This window comes from Phacochoerus africanus, chromosome 4 (assembly GCF_016906955.1).
Source record: "Phacochoerus africanus isolate WHEZ1 chromosome 4, ROS_Pafr_v1, whole genome shotgun sequence".
Classification (NCBI taxonomy): domain Eukaryota; kingdom Metazoa; phylum Chordata; class Mammalia; order Artiodactyla; family Suidae; genus Phacochoerus; species Phacochoerus africanus.
This window is the reverse complement of record NC_062547.1, coordinates 9,255,417-9,270,695: the sequence shown is the minus strand read 5'-3', so window position 1 is coordinate 9,270,695 and position 15,279 is coordinate 9,255,417. Positions and strand designations below refer to the sequence as shown.

At 51.7% G+C, this 15,279-nt stretch overlaps 1 protein-coding gene across 2 annotated transcripts in view; it reads right to left on the bottom strand.

Moving 5' to 3' along the window:
- AHNAK (AHNAK nucleoprotein) overlaps positions 1 to 15,279 on the bottom strand; it is a 104,554-nt gene that overhangs the window by 18,595 nt on the left and 70,680 nt on the right. Inside the window, exon 6 of one of the 2 annotated variants that reach the window (XM_047775530.1) lies at positions 12,102 to 12,420. The exons of the other annotated variant lie outside the window; for it this stretch is intronic. Within the exon in view, the coding sequence (XP_047631486.1) occupies positions 12,218 to 12,420 (203 nt within the window). The 3' untranslated portion in view covers positions 12,102 to 12,217. Of the gene's footprint in view, positions 1 to 12,101; positions 12,421 to 15,279 lie in introns of those variants that run through there. 2 annotated transcript variants of the gene reach the window in all.

Sequence of the window (15,279 nt, the reverse complement as noted above, 5' to 3'; positions counted from 1 at the left end):
CCATGAGCTGTAGGTCACAGATGAGGCTCAGATCCCAAGTTGCTGTGGCTGCAGCATAGGCCTGCAGCTGCAACTCCCACTCAGCTCCTAGCCTGGGAACTTCCATATGCCACAGGTGTGTCCCTAAAAAGAAAAAAAAAAAAAAGAAGAAGAAGAAAACTTAGCTTATAAGCAACAGCTGCCTACCAAAAATTAGAACAAGGCTACTTCCTCCCCACACGGTCAGAAGGTCAGAGCCTTAGGGATGATTCCCCCTTGGCACCCTCACCAGAGGGAGCGGGGGTGCTTCACAGTCTGGAGCGCCTGATGTGAGCTGCAGGCAATGGTCATTGCTTGCAACTAACTCACCCTCCCGGCCGGCCCCCTGCCGAAAATGCCAAGTCAGCCCTCAGAACGAACAAAGCCAAGCTTTGTAAGCACTGAATGACTCTGGAGGGTGGGAGGAGAGAAAAAATTGGCCCTACTCGGGTTACTCACTTTCCAGCTTGGTTTCGGCGGCCTCCAGCATATCAGAGGGAGGGAGCGCCCCACCTGGCCCCTCCTGCTACAAGCTCTGGGAGGGCGGGAGCTGGCACGCCACCATCCCCTGCATCCCCGCAAGCCTGGGGTGGGTCTCTCAAGGTGTGGTATCTGATCCCCCTGCAGACACCCCTGGGGGCCTGAGGACAGGCGAATTCCTGGCCGTTTGCTCCAGATCCACTGACTCAGACCCTCCAGGGCGGGGCCCAGGAATCCGCCTGCCTCAGCACCCCAGCGGATTCTGAGGTTCCCTAGCCCACTGGCTCCTTTATTTAACTGTGCCCGGTCCTGCTGAGAAAGTCGCTCTGACACAGAGAGCGCAGGTAAGGGAACCAGCCATCCTGGTATGGACTGCGGGCTTTCCTGGGACATGGGACGGCCAGGGCTACAGACCGGGAGTGTCAGGATGGTGGATTATCCTATCCCCCTCAAGACCCCGTGCAAAGACAAAGACAAAGAGCAGGGGATCCCAGGAGTTCCCGCTGTGGCTCAGCAGGTTAAGAACCCCACCAGTGTCCGTGAGGACGCAGGTTCAATCCCTGGCCCCGCTCAGTGGGTTAAGGATCGACATCCGGGATTGCCACACGCTGCAGCATAGGTCACAGATGTGGCTCGGATCCCACATTGCTGTGGCTGTGACGTAGGCTGGCAGCTGCAGCTCTGATTCGGCCCCTCACCTGGGAACTCCCATATGCCACAGGTGCAGCCCTAAAAAGAAAGAAAGAAAAAAGGAGCAGGGGATCCCAAGCTCCCAGGTGAGAGATTATCTCCAAATTGCCATGCTTGGCATCGGGAGGGTGCCCCACAGCTGTGCTCAGAGTTGAGTGTGGGCGGGTGATGCTTGGGGATTTCACAACACTTCAAATGAAAAAAATGAAGTCGGTCAGGACTGACTCAGGGGTTCTGGAAAAGGGTCCACCTTCTCCAGATGGTCCCCTCCCCCAAACCTACCACTGCCACCTTGTGCTAAAAGCAGCCTTTGCCCACCCTGAGCTGACTGTTCCCTCGGGACCAGAGGGGTCACCCAGGGCAGGAGGAGGCCACGAGAATCACAGGGTGTCAGAACCAGAAAGGCACCCTGGAGATCAAACAGCCCTGGCCCCTCATTTCTCAGTTGAGAAAACTCTGGTCCGCGTGATGGGCTGAGTCACGCAGGTAACAGCCCAAAGGTGACCTCGATTCTCTTGATCTGCACACCACTACACAAGCCCTTGTGCTGGGCAAAAAAAAAAAAAAAAGAAAGAAAGAAAAAAAGAAGCATGCGGGAAAATGAGGCATGCAGGAAGAGAAACTAGAAATATTCACTGAAGAGGAGGCTAGGAGTTCCCGTTGTGGCGCAGTGCCTAACGAATCCGACTAGGAACCATGAGGTTGCAGGTTTGATCCCTGGTCTTGCTCAGTGGGTTAAGGATCCGGCGTTGCCGTGAGTTGACCCCTAGCCTGGGAACCTCCATATGCCACCAGAAGTGGCCCTAGAAAAGGCAAAAAGACCAAAAAAAAAAAGAAAAAAAAAAGGAGGCTAAAGGCACAGAGTGATCAGAACGAGGGCATGTGAGGGATCACGGTGTCCTAACCCACGACACACCACAGATGAGGAAACTGAGGCACTCGGAGGTCTGATATAGTCCCCACGGCTCCACACCGAAAGCTGGCTTGCAGGTCACTTAAGGCCTGGCCACCGTGGCTGTAGAAATGGGTGGGCACTGCCCACAGATCTGAAGCTCTGCTGGGCCTGAAACGAGTGACTCTCGTGACAGTGTCCGGCAGCAAGGTGGGCTGGAGCCAGGAGCTGGAGCCCCGAAAAAGGGACCTCAGCCTTCAGCCCAGGAGAGCACCCCCAGGGAGGGTGCACTGGGGCTGACCAACAGCTTTGGGGTCTTGGGGCGGGGAGTTAGGTTTTGTTTTGTTTTGCTGTATTTTTTCCTTTTGGGGGCCATACCTGTGGCATATGGAAGTTCCCAGGCTAGAAGGCAATTTGGAGCTGCAGCTGCTGGCCTATGCCACAGCCACAGCAACCCCAGACCCCAGGCACATCGGTGACCTATGCTGCAGTGTGCGGCAATCTGGATCCTTAACCCACTGAGTGAGGTCAGGGATCTAACGCGCATTGTCATGGATGCTCGTCAGGTTCTTTCTTTTTTTTGGTCTTTTTGCCATTTCTTGGGCCGCTCCTGGGCATATGGAGGTTCCCAGGCTAGGGGTCCAATTGGAGCTATAGCCACCGGCCTACACCAGAGCCACAGCAACACAGGATCCAAGCCACGTCCACGACCCACACCACAGCTCACGGCAACGCCGGATCCTTAACCCACTGAGCAAGGCCAGGGATCGAACCCGCAACCTCATGGTTCCTAGTCAGATTCGTTAACCACTGCGCCACGACGGGAACTCCCGCTGGTCAGGTTTTTAACCCACTGAGCCACAACAGGAACTCCCCTGTCAACAGTTTTGAGTTGTATGAAATAATTGGTAAAAAATGTGATTTTTTGTGTGTATCTCTAAAAAAATGATTGTATAGCGTAGGGAACTATCGTCAATATTTTGTAACAAACTGTAAGGAACAAGAATCCAAGAAAAAGACCACAGATATATACGTGCATAAACAAATCACTGCTGTACACTTGAACACAATTTTGTAAATCAACTATACTGCAACAAAAAAGGAAAAAGATCGAAAGATGATTAACGGGGGCGGGGGGGAGCCTTTCTTTAGTGAATAGACAGAGGAGAGCAGGAGGCTAAACCCTGAGCTTTGGAAGCAAAAAGTTTAGGACAGTGAGGTTTTAAGGTTGGGGATAGGGGTGGGGGGGTTCCAAGAGCTGAGGTCAAAGGATCCCCCCTTAACTGAAGGGAGGGTGGTCATGGATGCCCCGGAGTGAGGATGTCTGTGTCGTGGTAGGAATGGCCTCCAAATTGCCTTGTTAAGAACATTCGAGCAATTAACCGGGAGATCTTAGACGTTGCCATTGTCACAGTCAATGGTAAAAGAAGAACAATGCTTAAGGATTTTTCTTTCATTCTTCCTTTTTTTTTTTTTTTTTTTGCTTTTTAGGGCCACACCTGTGGCATGTGGAAGTTCCCAGGTTAGAGGTTGAATCAGAGCTACAGCTGCTGGCCACAGCCACAGCCACAGCCACACCAGATCCAAGCCGCGTCTGGGACCTACCCTGCAGCTCAGGGCCAGCCCAGATCCCCAACCCGCTGAGTAAGGCCAGGGATCGAACCAGCGTCCTCATGGATACTAGTCAGGTTCATTTCCACTGCGTGACAATGGGAACCCCAAGTATTTTGAGTTCTCCATAATTGAGAGTCCAAAAATATTCCCTCCGAGTTAGAGGCCACAGCAAAATGGGAACAATCTTCCAGGAATGGACGTCTCTGTGGTTGGCCCAGTAAAACCTTGGCTTTGCAGAACCCTTGGGGAATGAATGAGTCACTTTATAGAGTAGAATTTCCTGAGTGGCTGAAGGCGAAACCTTTAAGGGATAGACATTTTGCCTTTTTAGGGCTGCACCTGCGGCTTATGGAGGTTCCCAGGCTAGGGGTCAAATCAGAACCACAGCTGCCATCCTACACCACAGCCACAGCAACACAGGACCCCACCCCCCCTCTGTGACCTACACCACAACTCCTGGCAATGCCGGATCCTTAACCCACTGATCGAGGCCAGGGATCAAACCTGCATCCTCATGGATGCTAGTCAAATTCGTTCCCGCTGAGCCACGATGGGAATTCCCTCAAACTTTTAAATAGACGTCTTTCTAAAATAGCCTCCTCGCCTCCCGCACTCGAAACAGAGTCCCCAGAACATCGTCACGGCAACCTCATTTTAAGGCGGAGCCTAGGGCTTAAGCGTTCAGGACACTGCTCCACTTCAGTATCTCACATTCAGACGTTCAGAACTTTCCCTCCATAACCGCAATGCCCCCCCCCCCCGCCTTGTTCCTCACTCCCACCTCCCTTGCCCTCCCGTCTCATTTCACCTCTTTTTGCGAGTCCTGCATCTCATCCCTCGTCAGGACTGACAGTCATGGAACACTCAGCTGCCATGCCCACTGCATCAGCAGTGTTCTCGGTCCCCATTCTTTTTTTTTGTTTGTTTTTTGTCTTTTTGCCTTTTCCAGGGCCGCTTCCCATGGCATATGGAGATTCCCAGGCTAGGGGTCGAATTGGAGCTGTAGCCACTGGGCCCCCACACCAGAGCCACAGCAACTCGGGATCCAAGCTGCGTCTGCAACCTGCACCACAGCTCATGGCAACGCCGGATCCTTAACCCACTGAGCAGGGCCAGGGATCAAACCCACCACATCATGGTTCCTAGTCGGATTCGTTAACCACTGAGCCACAACGGGAACACCCTCCGTCCCCATTCATGAAAGCTACAGAATGGACAACGACTAAAAAAACACTGTAAATCATCACAGCAACAGCCCACAGTCACGCCACACAGGAGGACACTTTTCATTTACAGTAATCATGAAATCCTTATACCCCCAAAGTAGCCAGCATGGGCAGTTTTAGCCACTTTTTTAAGATGAGGCTAAGGTCTACAGGTTGGGTGAGCTTCATAAGGTCACCTAATCGATAAACGGTAGATGCAGAACGTGAACTCAGGTCTTCTAGCTCCAAATCCACACACCCTGCTACGTCCTGACTCCCCTACTCTGAAAATATCTGGTAGCTAAAATCTGACAAGACAAGGGACAGAATAACTAAAAATTGGCAATCCAGCCAAATTCCTTTAACATGAAGTTTGGTGGAAGCAAGCCTGGCAATGGCTAGCGTTAAATGGTGGCTCGTGAAATCACTGTAATTGCTACCTGCAAAGAAGTGCTGTGTATGAACAAGCCACTGAGGGGTTTCTGCAGATGAACCAAAAGGCGATGTGGTTATAAAGGGTTTGGGCAAAGTGAGCAGGTCTGGACTTAAAGTGTGAATGGCCCTTTGTAAGAAATCAAAGGTGAGGGTGTCATGAGTTTACTCTCAGGAGAGCTGGCCTCTCTGGGTGTTTATCTCCAGTCCTACAGACCAAGAGCCCTGGACGATGTATCTGTCTTCACCACCACATGCCAGGACAGCCCAATCGTGCCATCCATTCCAACGAGTGAATTATAACAGAACGTTATAAAAATCCACTTGGGAGTTCCCATCACGGCTCAGCAGAAACAAACCCAAATAGTATCCATGAAGACTCGGGTTCGATCCCTGGCCTCGCTCAGTGGGCCAAGGATCCGGCGTTGCCATGAGCCGTGGTGTAGGTAGCAGAGGTGGCTTACACCCCAGCCACTGGCATTGCTGTGGCTGGGGTGTAGGCCGGCAGCTACAGCTCTGATTCCACCCTTAGCAGGAGAACTTCCATGTGCCACAGGTGGAGCCCGGAAAAAAAAAAAAAATACACCTGGATTTTTGCAGAGAGTAAATCCCTCACAGTCACCCTGACTGGTTTGATATTTAGGATGTGGATTTCAAGATGCTACCTGGAAACGCTACCCCCCCACTCCAAGATAGCTGCCCCACATCTTCTCTCTCCAGCCTCCAGCCTCCCTCCCTGTCTTTGTGCTCCGTTCATGATCTCACCCTTATGTCGCCAAGAAAATAGACGCCACCGTCAAGCACTACCTCACCTTCCCTCCATCAAGCCTCAGACTCCCTAATCTGACTCTCCCTTCAAGGCTATTCTGTTGATAGAGTGACCAACAGTCGTGGTGTGCCCAGCGCTGGGGTGTTCCCGGGATATGGAACTTTCCATTTTACTTCATTTTATTTTTACAGGTGCACCTGCAGCATATGGACATTCCCAGGCTAGGAGTCCAGTTGGAGCTGCAGCGTGTCGCAAGGCCGATCCTGAACCTGCATCTTCACGGACACTGTGTTGAGTTCTTAACCCATTGAGCCACAATGTGAACTCCAAAAATTTCCATTTTAAAACTGGGCTGGAGTTTCCACTGTGTGGCTCAGTGGTAGCAAACCCGACTAGTATCCGTGAGGAGGTGGGTTCGGTCCCTGGCCTCGCTCAGTGGGTTAAGGATCCAGCATTGCCGTGAGCTGTGGTGTAGGTCGCAGATGCCACTTGGGTCCAGTGTTGCTGCGGCTGTGCAGCTGCAGCTCAGATTCAGCCCCTAGCTCAGGAAGTTCCATATGCCACAGGTGTGGCCCTAAAAAAGCAAAAAACAAGAACAAAAACTAGGCTTTCCCTGAACCTGGGAATTTCAGTGCCCAACTAAGGAAATCACTCTCGATACAGATGAGTTCTTCCCGCACCTTCCTGCCTGAGGCCCACCCTCCACGGAATCCCACCCTCTCTCACCAGCCTGAAGGCTCCAGTCCTGCCCCATCCCCTCTTCTGCACCATCTGTCTTTCCTCCTCCACTGACGCCTTCCCCTGGGCCTGCAGACAAGGTCTCTAGCCCCCAGCTCTTTTTTTTTCCTTTTCCAGCCGCACCTGTGGCATATGAAATTTCCCGGACCAGGGACTCAGTCTGAGCTACAGCCGCACCCTACACCACAGCGGCAGCCACACTGGATCCTTAACCTGCTGTGCCAGGCCAGGGCTCTAACCCGTGCCTCCACAGCAACCGGAACCACTGCAGTCAGGTTCTTAACCCACTGTGCCACAGCGGGAACTCCTATCTTCATCTATTAAATTGGAAAAGGACCTCTGATAGCTTAATGTGAATGCCTCCCCCATCTTTAAAATAAGATGTAACTTCTCTTTTTTTTTCGCTTTTAAGGGGAGGGCCACACCCACAGCATTGGAGGTTCCCGGGCTAGGGCTCTAATCCGCGCTACCGCCACTGGCCTACATCACAGCCACAAAAACACCAGATCCGACCCAAGTCTGCAAACTACGCCACAGCTCATGGCCACACCAGATACTTAATCCCTTGAGCAAGACCAGGGATTAAACCCACAACCTCATGGTTCCTAGTCGGATTCGTTAACCACTGTGCCATGATGGGAACTCGAGGATATTTTAACTTTTATTTCCCACTGATTACAGATCCCTACTTTTGAGAAAGAGAAAACAAATGAAGAGCTGGAAGAATAAGCACGTACGCAGAGGACATGGCATCATTAAATGGCATAAAAGTTGCCAGATACTACTGTCACTTTCTATAGTGTGTCTCCCAGTGATCACAGGCAGGGTGTGACAGGGACAGTATGGGACCTGCTCTTGGAAGAGCACTGCTCTCCATGCCACACACTCCTGGGTGTCCTCCTACCACGTGCACCTGCTACTTCTCTGTCTCCTCTGCTGCCTCATCCTTTTCCTGGCTCCCAAATGCTGTTGGTCCCCAGGGCTCAGTTCATTGTTCTCCTCCCTTCCCCAAATCCATGTTCTTTTTGGTTGATCCCAACCAGTCTCAAGGCTGTAAAGACCATCTGCATGCCGATGGCCCTGCCATGGAGAGAAGTGTGTCCTCCCCAAGATTTGTTCAAGTCCCAACCCCCAGTACTCATAAGGTGACCTTACTTGAAATAGGGTCTTTGTAGATGTCATTAAGATGAGATCATATGGGTAACGGTGGACCCATCCAGTATAGGGTGTCTAATCCAGACACCAATCCTTGGACCCACTAACCCAAGGACGGATGTCTGTATAAGAGGGAAATTTGGACAAAAAGATACACCCGCCCACAAAGGGAAGATGGCTGTGCGAAGACATAGGCTGAAATTGGAGTGATGCAGCTGTAAGCCAAGGAATGCCAAAGATTGCCAGCAGAAGCTGAGAAGAGACAAGGAAGGATTCTAGACCCTTCAGAGGGAACAGGGCTCTGACGATACCTTGATTGTGTCCTCCAGATTGAGACAACAAATTTCTGTTGTTTTAAGCCACCCTAAGAAATTAATACAGGAGTTCCCATTGTGGAGCAGCGGAAACGAATCTGACTAGGAACAATGAGGTTGCAGGTTCGATCCCTGACCTTGCTCAGTGGGTTAAGGATCTGGCATTGCCGTGAGCTGTGGTGTAGGTTTTAGACGTGGCTTGGCTCTGGTGTTGCTGCAGCTATGGTGTAGGCCGGCAGCTGCAGCTCCGATGAGACCCCTAGCCTTGGAACCTCCAATATGTCATGGGTGCAGCCCTAAAAAATTTTTTATTTTTTTTAATTAATACAATCCCCAATTTATATCTCCAACCTGGACTCTACCCTGAACACCAGACTCCTATACACCCAACTGACATCTCCCCTGAGCTGTCTATTACGGAGCTTAACATACCCAAAGCAAACTTTTTGTTTGTTTGTTTTTCAGGGCTGCATCTGTGGCATATGGAAGTTCCCAGGCTAGGGGCTGAATCAGAGCTGCAGTTGCAGGCCTACGCCGCAGCCACCGCCGCACAGGATCCAAGCTGCATCTTCGACCTACACCACAGCTCATGGCAACGCCAGATCCTTAACCCACTGAGCGAGGCCAGGGATCGAACCTGAGTCCTCATGGATGCTGGCCAGGTTCATAACTCACTGAGCCACGATGGGAACTCCCCAAAGCAAACTTAATTTTTCTTTCCCAGACCTTTGTCTCCCCATGTCCCCCAACTCAGTAGATGGCAAGGCCGTTCAGTCCATTGTTCAGGCCAAAAGAAATCCTCTTGGATTTTCTTTCTCACTCCCACCCCCATCTTTCTAATCCATCAGCAGCTGCTATCAGCTCTACATCCACGGTATTTTCTCCTCTTCTGCCAACCCTCATCCTGCCTCGCCTCGCCAGAATTTTCCAAGAAGGCAAGGACGGCGCCATCCCCGAGGCCTAGAACATAACAGGCTTTCAATAAATACTGGCTAGATCAATGAATGAAAAAAAATCGTATCAACTCAAACACTCTCCTGATTGAGAATTTGGCATTGTTTAAACAGAGGCTATGAAGCAAATTAACAGTAGGACTAAGATACGGAAGCATTTAAATCATGTGGGATAATAAACTATCTACAAACAACACACCTGTTAACTATGAATCATTTTTATATTCATCCTGGTCCCCAAGCTTCTTTGTTGTTGTTGTTTTTGTCGTTTTGGCCGTGCCTGTAGCATGCAGAAGTTCCCAGGCCAGGGATCAAACCCGTGCCACAGCAGCCATCTGAGCCATAGCAGTGACAATGACAGATCCTTAGCCCCCTGAGCCACCAGGGAACTCCAAGGTCCTCTTTTATTTTATTTTTATTTTATTTTATGTTTTGTCTTTTAAGGGCCGCACCAGTGGCATATGGAAGTTCCCAGGTTAGGGGTCGAATCAGAACTCGAATCAGCTGCCGGTCTACACCACGGCCACAGCAATGCCAGATCCAAGCCTTGTCTGTGAACTACACCACAGCTCATGGCAATGCCGGATCCTTAACCCACTGAGCAAGGCCAGGAATTGAACCCGCGTCCCCATAGATAACAGTCAGGTTCATTATCACTGAGCTACAATGGGAACTCCCAGGGTCCTTTTTTAAAAGATCTTATTTTCTTGGTGGTTATGCAAAGCCTGGGTCCTTCCTCAGCGCCTAGTTCAATATACTAGGCATATAAAGCATAGCCTTCAAAGTAATTTAGTTGCATTTCCTTAAAAGAAAATACAGAAACTTTTTTTTTTTACAACCCCAACTTTTGCAGTGATCTCATCAGAAAGCACATCCTGTAAACACCTTAAATTTTCCCTGTTTCTAGTCTCCACCATGGCTCGCCCAGCATTCCAAAAATGCATCTTGAAACACTCAAGCCTTTTGACACTGAGAAAAGCACGCTAGCAGCTGAAGTTGGTTTGAAAAAGAGAGATGGATACTCTTTCAGGCAGCTTCCAACACACCCTGCTAGAACTTGCAACAGCGTCTTTCCTCCATCTATATCAAGTGACCCAAATTTGCCATTTTTCACCCTCAAATTGTTGCATATGACTTACTCTTGCAAAGTTCAGTTCAGCTCAGCAAACGCCTCCTGCAGTCTGAGCCCGGGTCAGACACAGCCCCAGTGTTGAGGATCAAGAAAGAATGAGAAAACACATGGTCCTTCCCCTCCGGAATCTTCCTCCACTGGGGGGAAATTGTACAAACTATTATACTGACATTACCAGACTATAATGAGAGTTATGGTTGAGGGGTGCATAAGGTGCAGGGTGGGCACAGATAAAGGAACAGGTCATTCCATGAGAGGGAGAGGTGTCAGGGACAGAGCAGGTGACATGTGAAACCGTTTGAGTTTACACAGTGGACAACACAGGAAAAGCAGAACGCACAGTTCCTCCACCTATGAGTGCTGGATCGTACACCGAAACTTAACGTGGAAAAACCTCATAGCATTTAGAGAATACTCCTGTAACTAGGGCTCGGGTTACTAGCCACCAAACCCACAAAGGTCAAGTTTGAAACTCATCTAGGGGTTCCCACAGCAGCGCTGCGGATCGATGATCCAGCTTGTCTCTGTGGAGGCGCCGGTTTGATCCCCAGCCCGGCACAGTGGGTTAAGGATCTGGCCTTGCTGCAACTGTGGCATAGATGGCAGCTCTGGCTCAGATTCGTTCCCTGGCCTGGGAACTTCCATAGGCCATGGTGGGTGCGGCAGGGGAAAAGAAAGGGAGGAAAAAATTTAAAAAAAAGATAAACTCATCTTATCATCCAATTGCTTTGTCATGCAACCACAGAGTGAGGCTTGAGTGTTGATTAAAGGGTCCGAAGAGGGGTCATCACAGTGGGACGGGGTCAGTAACCTTGCGACTGACTGCGTCAGATCATTGTCTCCTGCCAATCTTTAGCCCTGACTCTGTTCTTGCAGGAAAGGGGGAGAGAGACACATCTAAATAGTTGTATTATTCACAATAATCCTATGCTTACCCAGCTGGTGAATTTCAATAGAATAAACAGATAATACGAGATAAAGGATCTGTTGCAATACCGGGGACCTAACCCTCCCTGCCACACCCCAGATGCCTGCTCCACTTGTGGGCCCGCCGCTGTGCGTTAAAGAAATTCCGATTTTATTTGCACCCATCCAGGAGAAGGATGTGGAAAGAACGTTCTCTAGGCAAGCGCTTCAGCCTCCTGCAACCCTAGGGATGAGGGCTGAGGGGTGGGTACCTGAAGCCATGGGGGGGCCAGCAGTCCTTGAAGGAGAGCTTCCTGGCTGCAAACAGTTCAAGCTGCCCTTGAGCAAAGTTCCTTCCAAGTGCACTGCAGACGTTTGGGGCTGGATAATTCCTTGTGGGAGGCGGTTCTGTGCCTTGTACAGTGTGTCCTGGGCGGTTCAAAAATACCTTGGACTGGGTGGCTGAAACTGTAGAAATGTGTCTCACAGTTGTGGAAGCTGGAAGTCTGAGATCAGGAGCGCTAGTAGGGTGCGTTTCTATTGAGAACCCACCTCCCCGTCTGCAGAAGGCCCCATGCTTGTTATATACTCATGTGGCTGAGAAAAGGGGAATGAAATCCAGCAGAGGATGCGGCGTGGGCTCAAGCTGGCATGGGTACCAGCGCCCACTCTCACAACTGACGCCGTCTCCAGTCTCTACACCCCGAGGCGACAAGTCCTCCGCCCCCTTTCCCGGGCTGTATCTGCGTTACTGTGAAAATCAAACAAACAGTAGGAGCAAATCAACCCCCACCAGAAACCTCTGAGTTATAATGGATGTTTATTGGCCGTTTACTCTTGCCAAGCACTGTTCTAACCCCTTTACATGAATTCTCTCACTTCATCCTTACCACAGACCCAGAGTGTGGGTCCTGCAACTCTAAACGTTATAAACGGGGAAAGTGAGGTACAGAAATGGGTGGAGCCAAGCCTGGGGCCAGGCAGCCAATAGGAGGAAGGGAAGAGGGAGGCGAAGCGGAAGGAGTGGGGGCCGGAGAGCGAGATGCCTGAGCAGGTGCAGAACATGCGCCCTAGCTCCATCCTCAGTCTTCCATCCTCCGTGGCAGTTCAGAGAAAGAGCATCTGGGAAGACAAGGAGGAGGCCAGAAAAGAAAGAAGCGCATGAATAAAGAGAGATGAGATGTCAGGAAAAGGTCGAGAGAGGCCCGTGTGGCCGTGTTCCTTGGGGAGGGGGCGTCCTTGCCCACCTTGCCTCTCCCATGCCCCGCAAGGGCTCTGGACAGCTCCCGGGGGTCCGGCGTCTGCCTCCTCAAGAGTCAGGATGCACAATCTCCTGGTTGAGGCCCAGGGCTGGCTCCATGTCAACCACTTCTCCAGTGTCCACGGGCCCCTTTCCCGCATCTTCCAACCCTGTGCCTTGCTCTGCCTTCCCACGCCGTCTACACCACTCGTCTCTAGAGCTGGAGTGGATCTGGTGCCTGTTTCTTCTGTGGGTGCCTCCCCGTGGCTCGCCCGATGAGGCACTGGCCCAGCCCCTGCGGACCCCACACTCCTTTCCCTACCCCAAGCCCCTTCCCCACTCCGGTCTTCCCTGGTCGCCTCCTCCCCCTGGCCTGTGACCCACAGCTCATGGATCCCCCTGAACTGAGCAGTCCACACAATTGTCCTTCCCGTCTTCCCACCCTGAGTTCTTAGGTCTTGGTCAACACCTGCCAGAAACCAGCCAGTGCCGCCCCAGTGTCCCTCTGTCGCCATACCAATCCCCTTCCTACCTCTCAGCCCACACGCCCTGACTCATCCCAGCCCTCCATCCATATGAACTCAGCCAGAAAAGCCTGTGCCAGGACAGCGGTTCCCCTCACCCCCCAGCCTCTGCCAGAATTCCTCGGAGAGGTCCAGACCTCTACGTGAAGATTGCCAGGGGCCCTTGTTTAAAATACTGTGACAGTGACACAAGCCAGACCCTCAAGGACGCACACGACATGATTCCACTTACGGAGGTCTGGGCGTAGTCAAATTCAGAGACAGAAAGTAGGGTGGTGGTCACCAGGGGCTGGGGGAGGGGGGAGGGGACACTTGTTTAACGGGACAGAGTCTCAGTTTGCAAAGATGAGAAAAATATTCTGGAGTTGGTGGCGATGGCTGCCCAACAATGCGGAGGTACTTAATGCCACCGAACTGGGCACGTCCATGGTTAAAATGGCACATTTTCAATTCCGTATATTTTAGAACAATGAAAAATACAAGGCTATGACAAAGTCAGAATCTCAGGAGCGGGGCAAGGAAACCCAGGTTTTTTTAACCAGCTCCCCAGGGATTCGACACACCCGCAGCCTGAGAGCCAGGAATAGCTATGGCCTCTTAGCTGTGTAACCTCGGGCAAGTCACAGAACATACTGAGCCCAAATTCCCTTGGCTGGAAGTGGACACGAGACCTCCCTCGCCTGCTCTTGGGCGGGTGACATGAGATAAGGAATATAAAGTGCCAGGCATGTGGGAGCTGCTCAGCAAAAGTGAGTTTGACATTCAGTGGGTCCACAAACGCTTATGGAGCAGGCTGGGTGGCAAGCCAAGGCCACAGTGTCCCGTGGCTTGTCCTTGCTCTTGCACACAGACCCCCACCCACCCCCAGGCCTCCAAAGAGTTACCTGCCAGAAGCACCACCTGGCAATTCCTAAGGAGGTTCCTGACTTCCCTCTGCCAGGCAGGTCCGGTCAGCACACACATTCCATGCCTCTCGGCAAGAGCCCAGGGGCTGGAGCGGTGGGGCTGGCCCCAAGCCACCTCACGCCGGCCTGCCTGCCCAGCCAGTGCTGCCCCCAGCCTCGGGGAGGGGCAGGGAGACATCTGAGCACTTCAAAAGGGATCTCAGCCCAGCCCAGGGTCAAGGCTTTCCTGAGAGGGTGAAGGCTGCACCAAATGCTGAGGGCTCATTGACTTAGAGGGTGGCCAGGGCGCTCCTGGCCAAAGGAGTTAACATGTGCAAAGGCCCAGGGGCCACTGATCTGTTTGAGAAGGAGCAGAGGCCAGGTGGTGAGGCTGGGAAACACGGACCAGGACAACGGGAATTCTGGTATACGCAGAGGCTTCTGGATCCCAAAGGCCCTCAGGAATCAACAGCCCCGGTGGGAACTAGCTTGGAATCCGTTTCAGCTGCCTTAGCTCTGGGGAACCACTCCCTAAGGAGACAGAGTTATCTTAAAAGCTTTTGGCCTCCTTATCTCTTCACCCACTATCCCCTGTGGTTTCTTGGGATGGCCTGTGCCTCCCACAGACTCGGCCAGGCAGGTCTGGTCAGCACACGCATTCCTTTCCTCTCTGCCAGAGCCCAGGGGCCGGGAGGGGTGAGGCTGCCCCCACCAGGCCTCCTCATGCCAAAAGTGGACCCCTCAGGCCCTGCCCACGCGCTCTCCCCAGCCCCCCACCATGGACCCAGGACACTTGGTGCAGCTCTCACACGGGCCATTTCAACCACTTTCTAGACCTCAAGAGAACCCTCGTAGAAAACTCTCTTGGAGTTCCTGTCATGGCTCCATGGAAACGAACCCAACTAGTATCCATAAGGACTCGGGTTCAATCCCTGGCCTCGCTTAATGGGTTAAGGATCCGAGGCACTGCCTCGAGCTGTGTGGTGTAGGTCGCAGACGTGGCTTGGATCCAAGTTGCAGTGCCTGTGGTGTAGACCAGTGGCTGCAGCTGCGATTCAACCCCTAGCCTGGGAACCCCTATATGACACAGGTGCAACCCTAAAAAGCAAAAAAAGTGCCTCTTCTTTTCTTTTTTCCTTCTCTTTGAACTTCTCCCAAATTGACCACCCCCAGCCATGTTCAGAGAAGAGGAACGCCTACACCCGCACTAAAACCGTTTTAATACCTCCCAGACCTTTCGGGATAAAAGTGTTTCACAAATGATGACAGTTAAGATTACAAAGTGCGTCTCCTGCAGCACTTACCCTAATGAGATAGTTGCACATTTTTAATA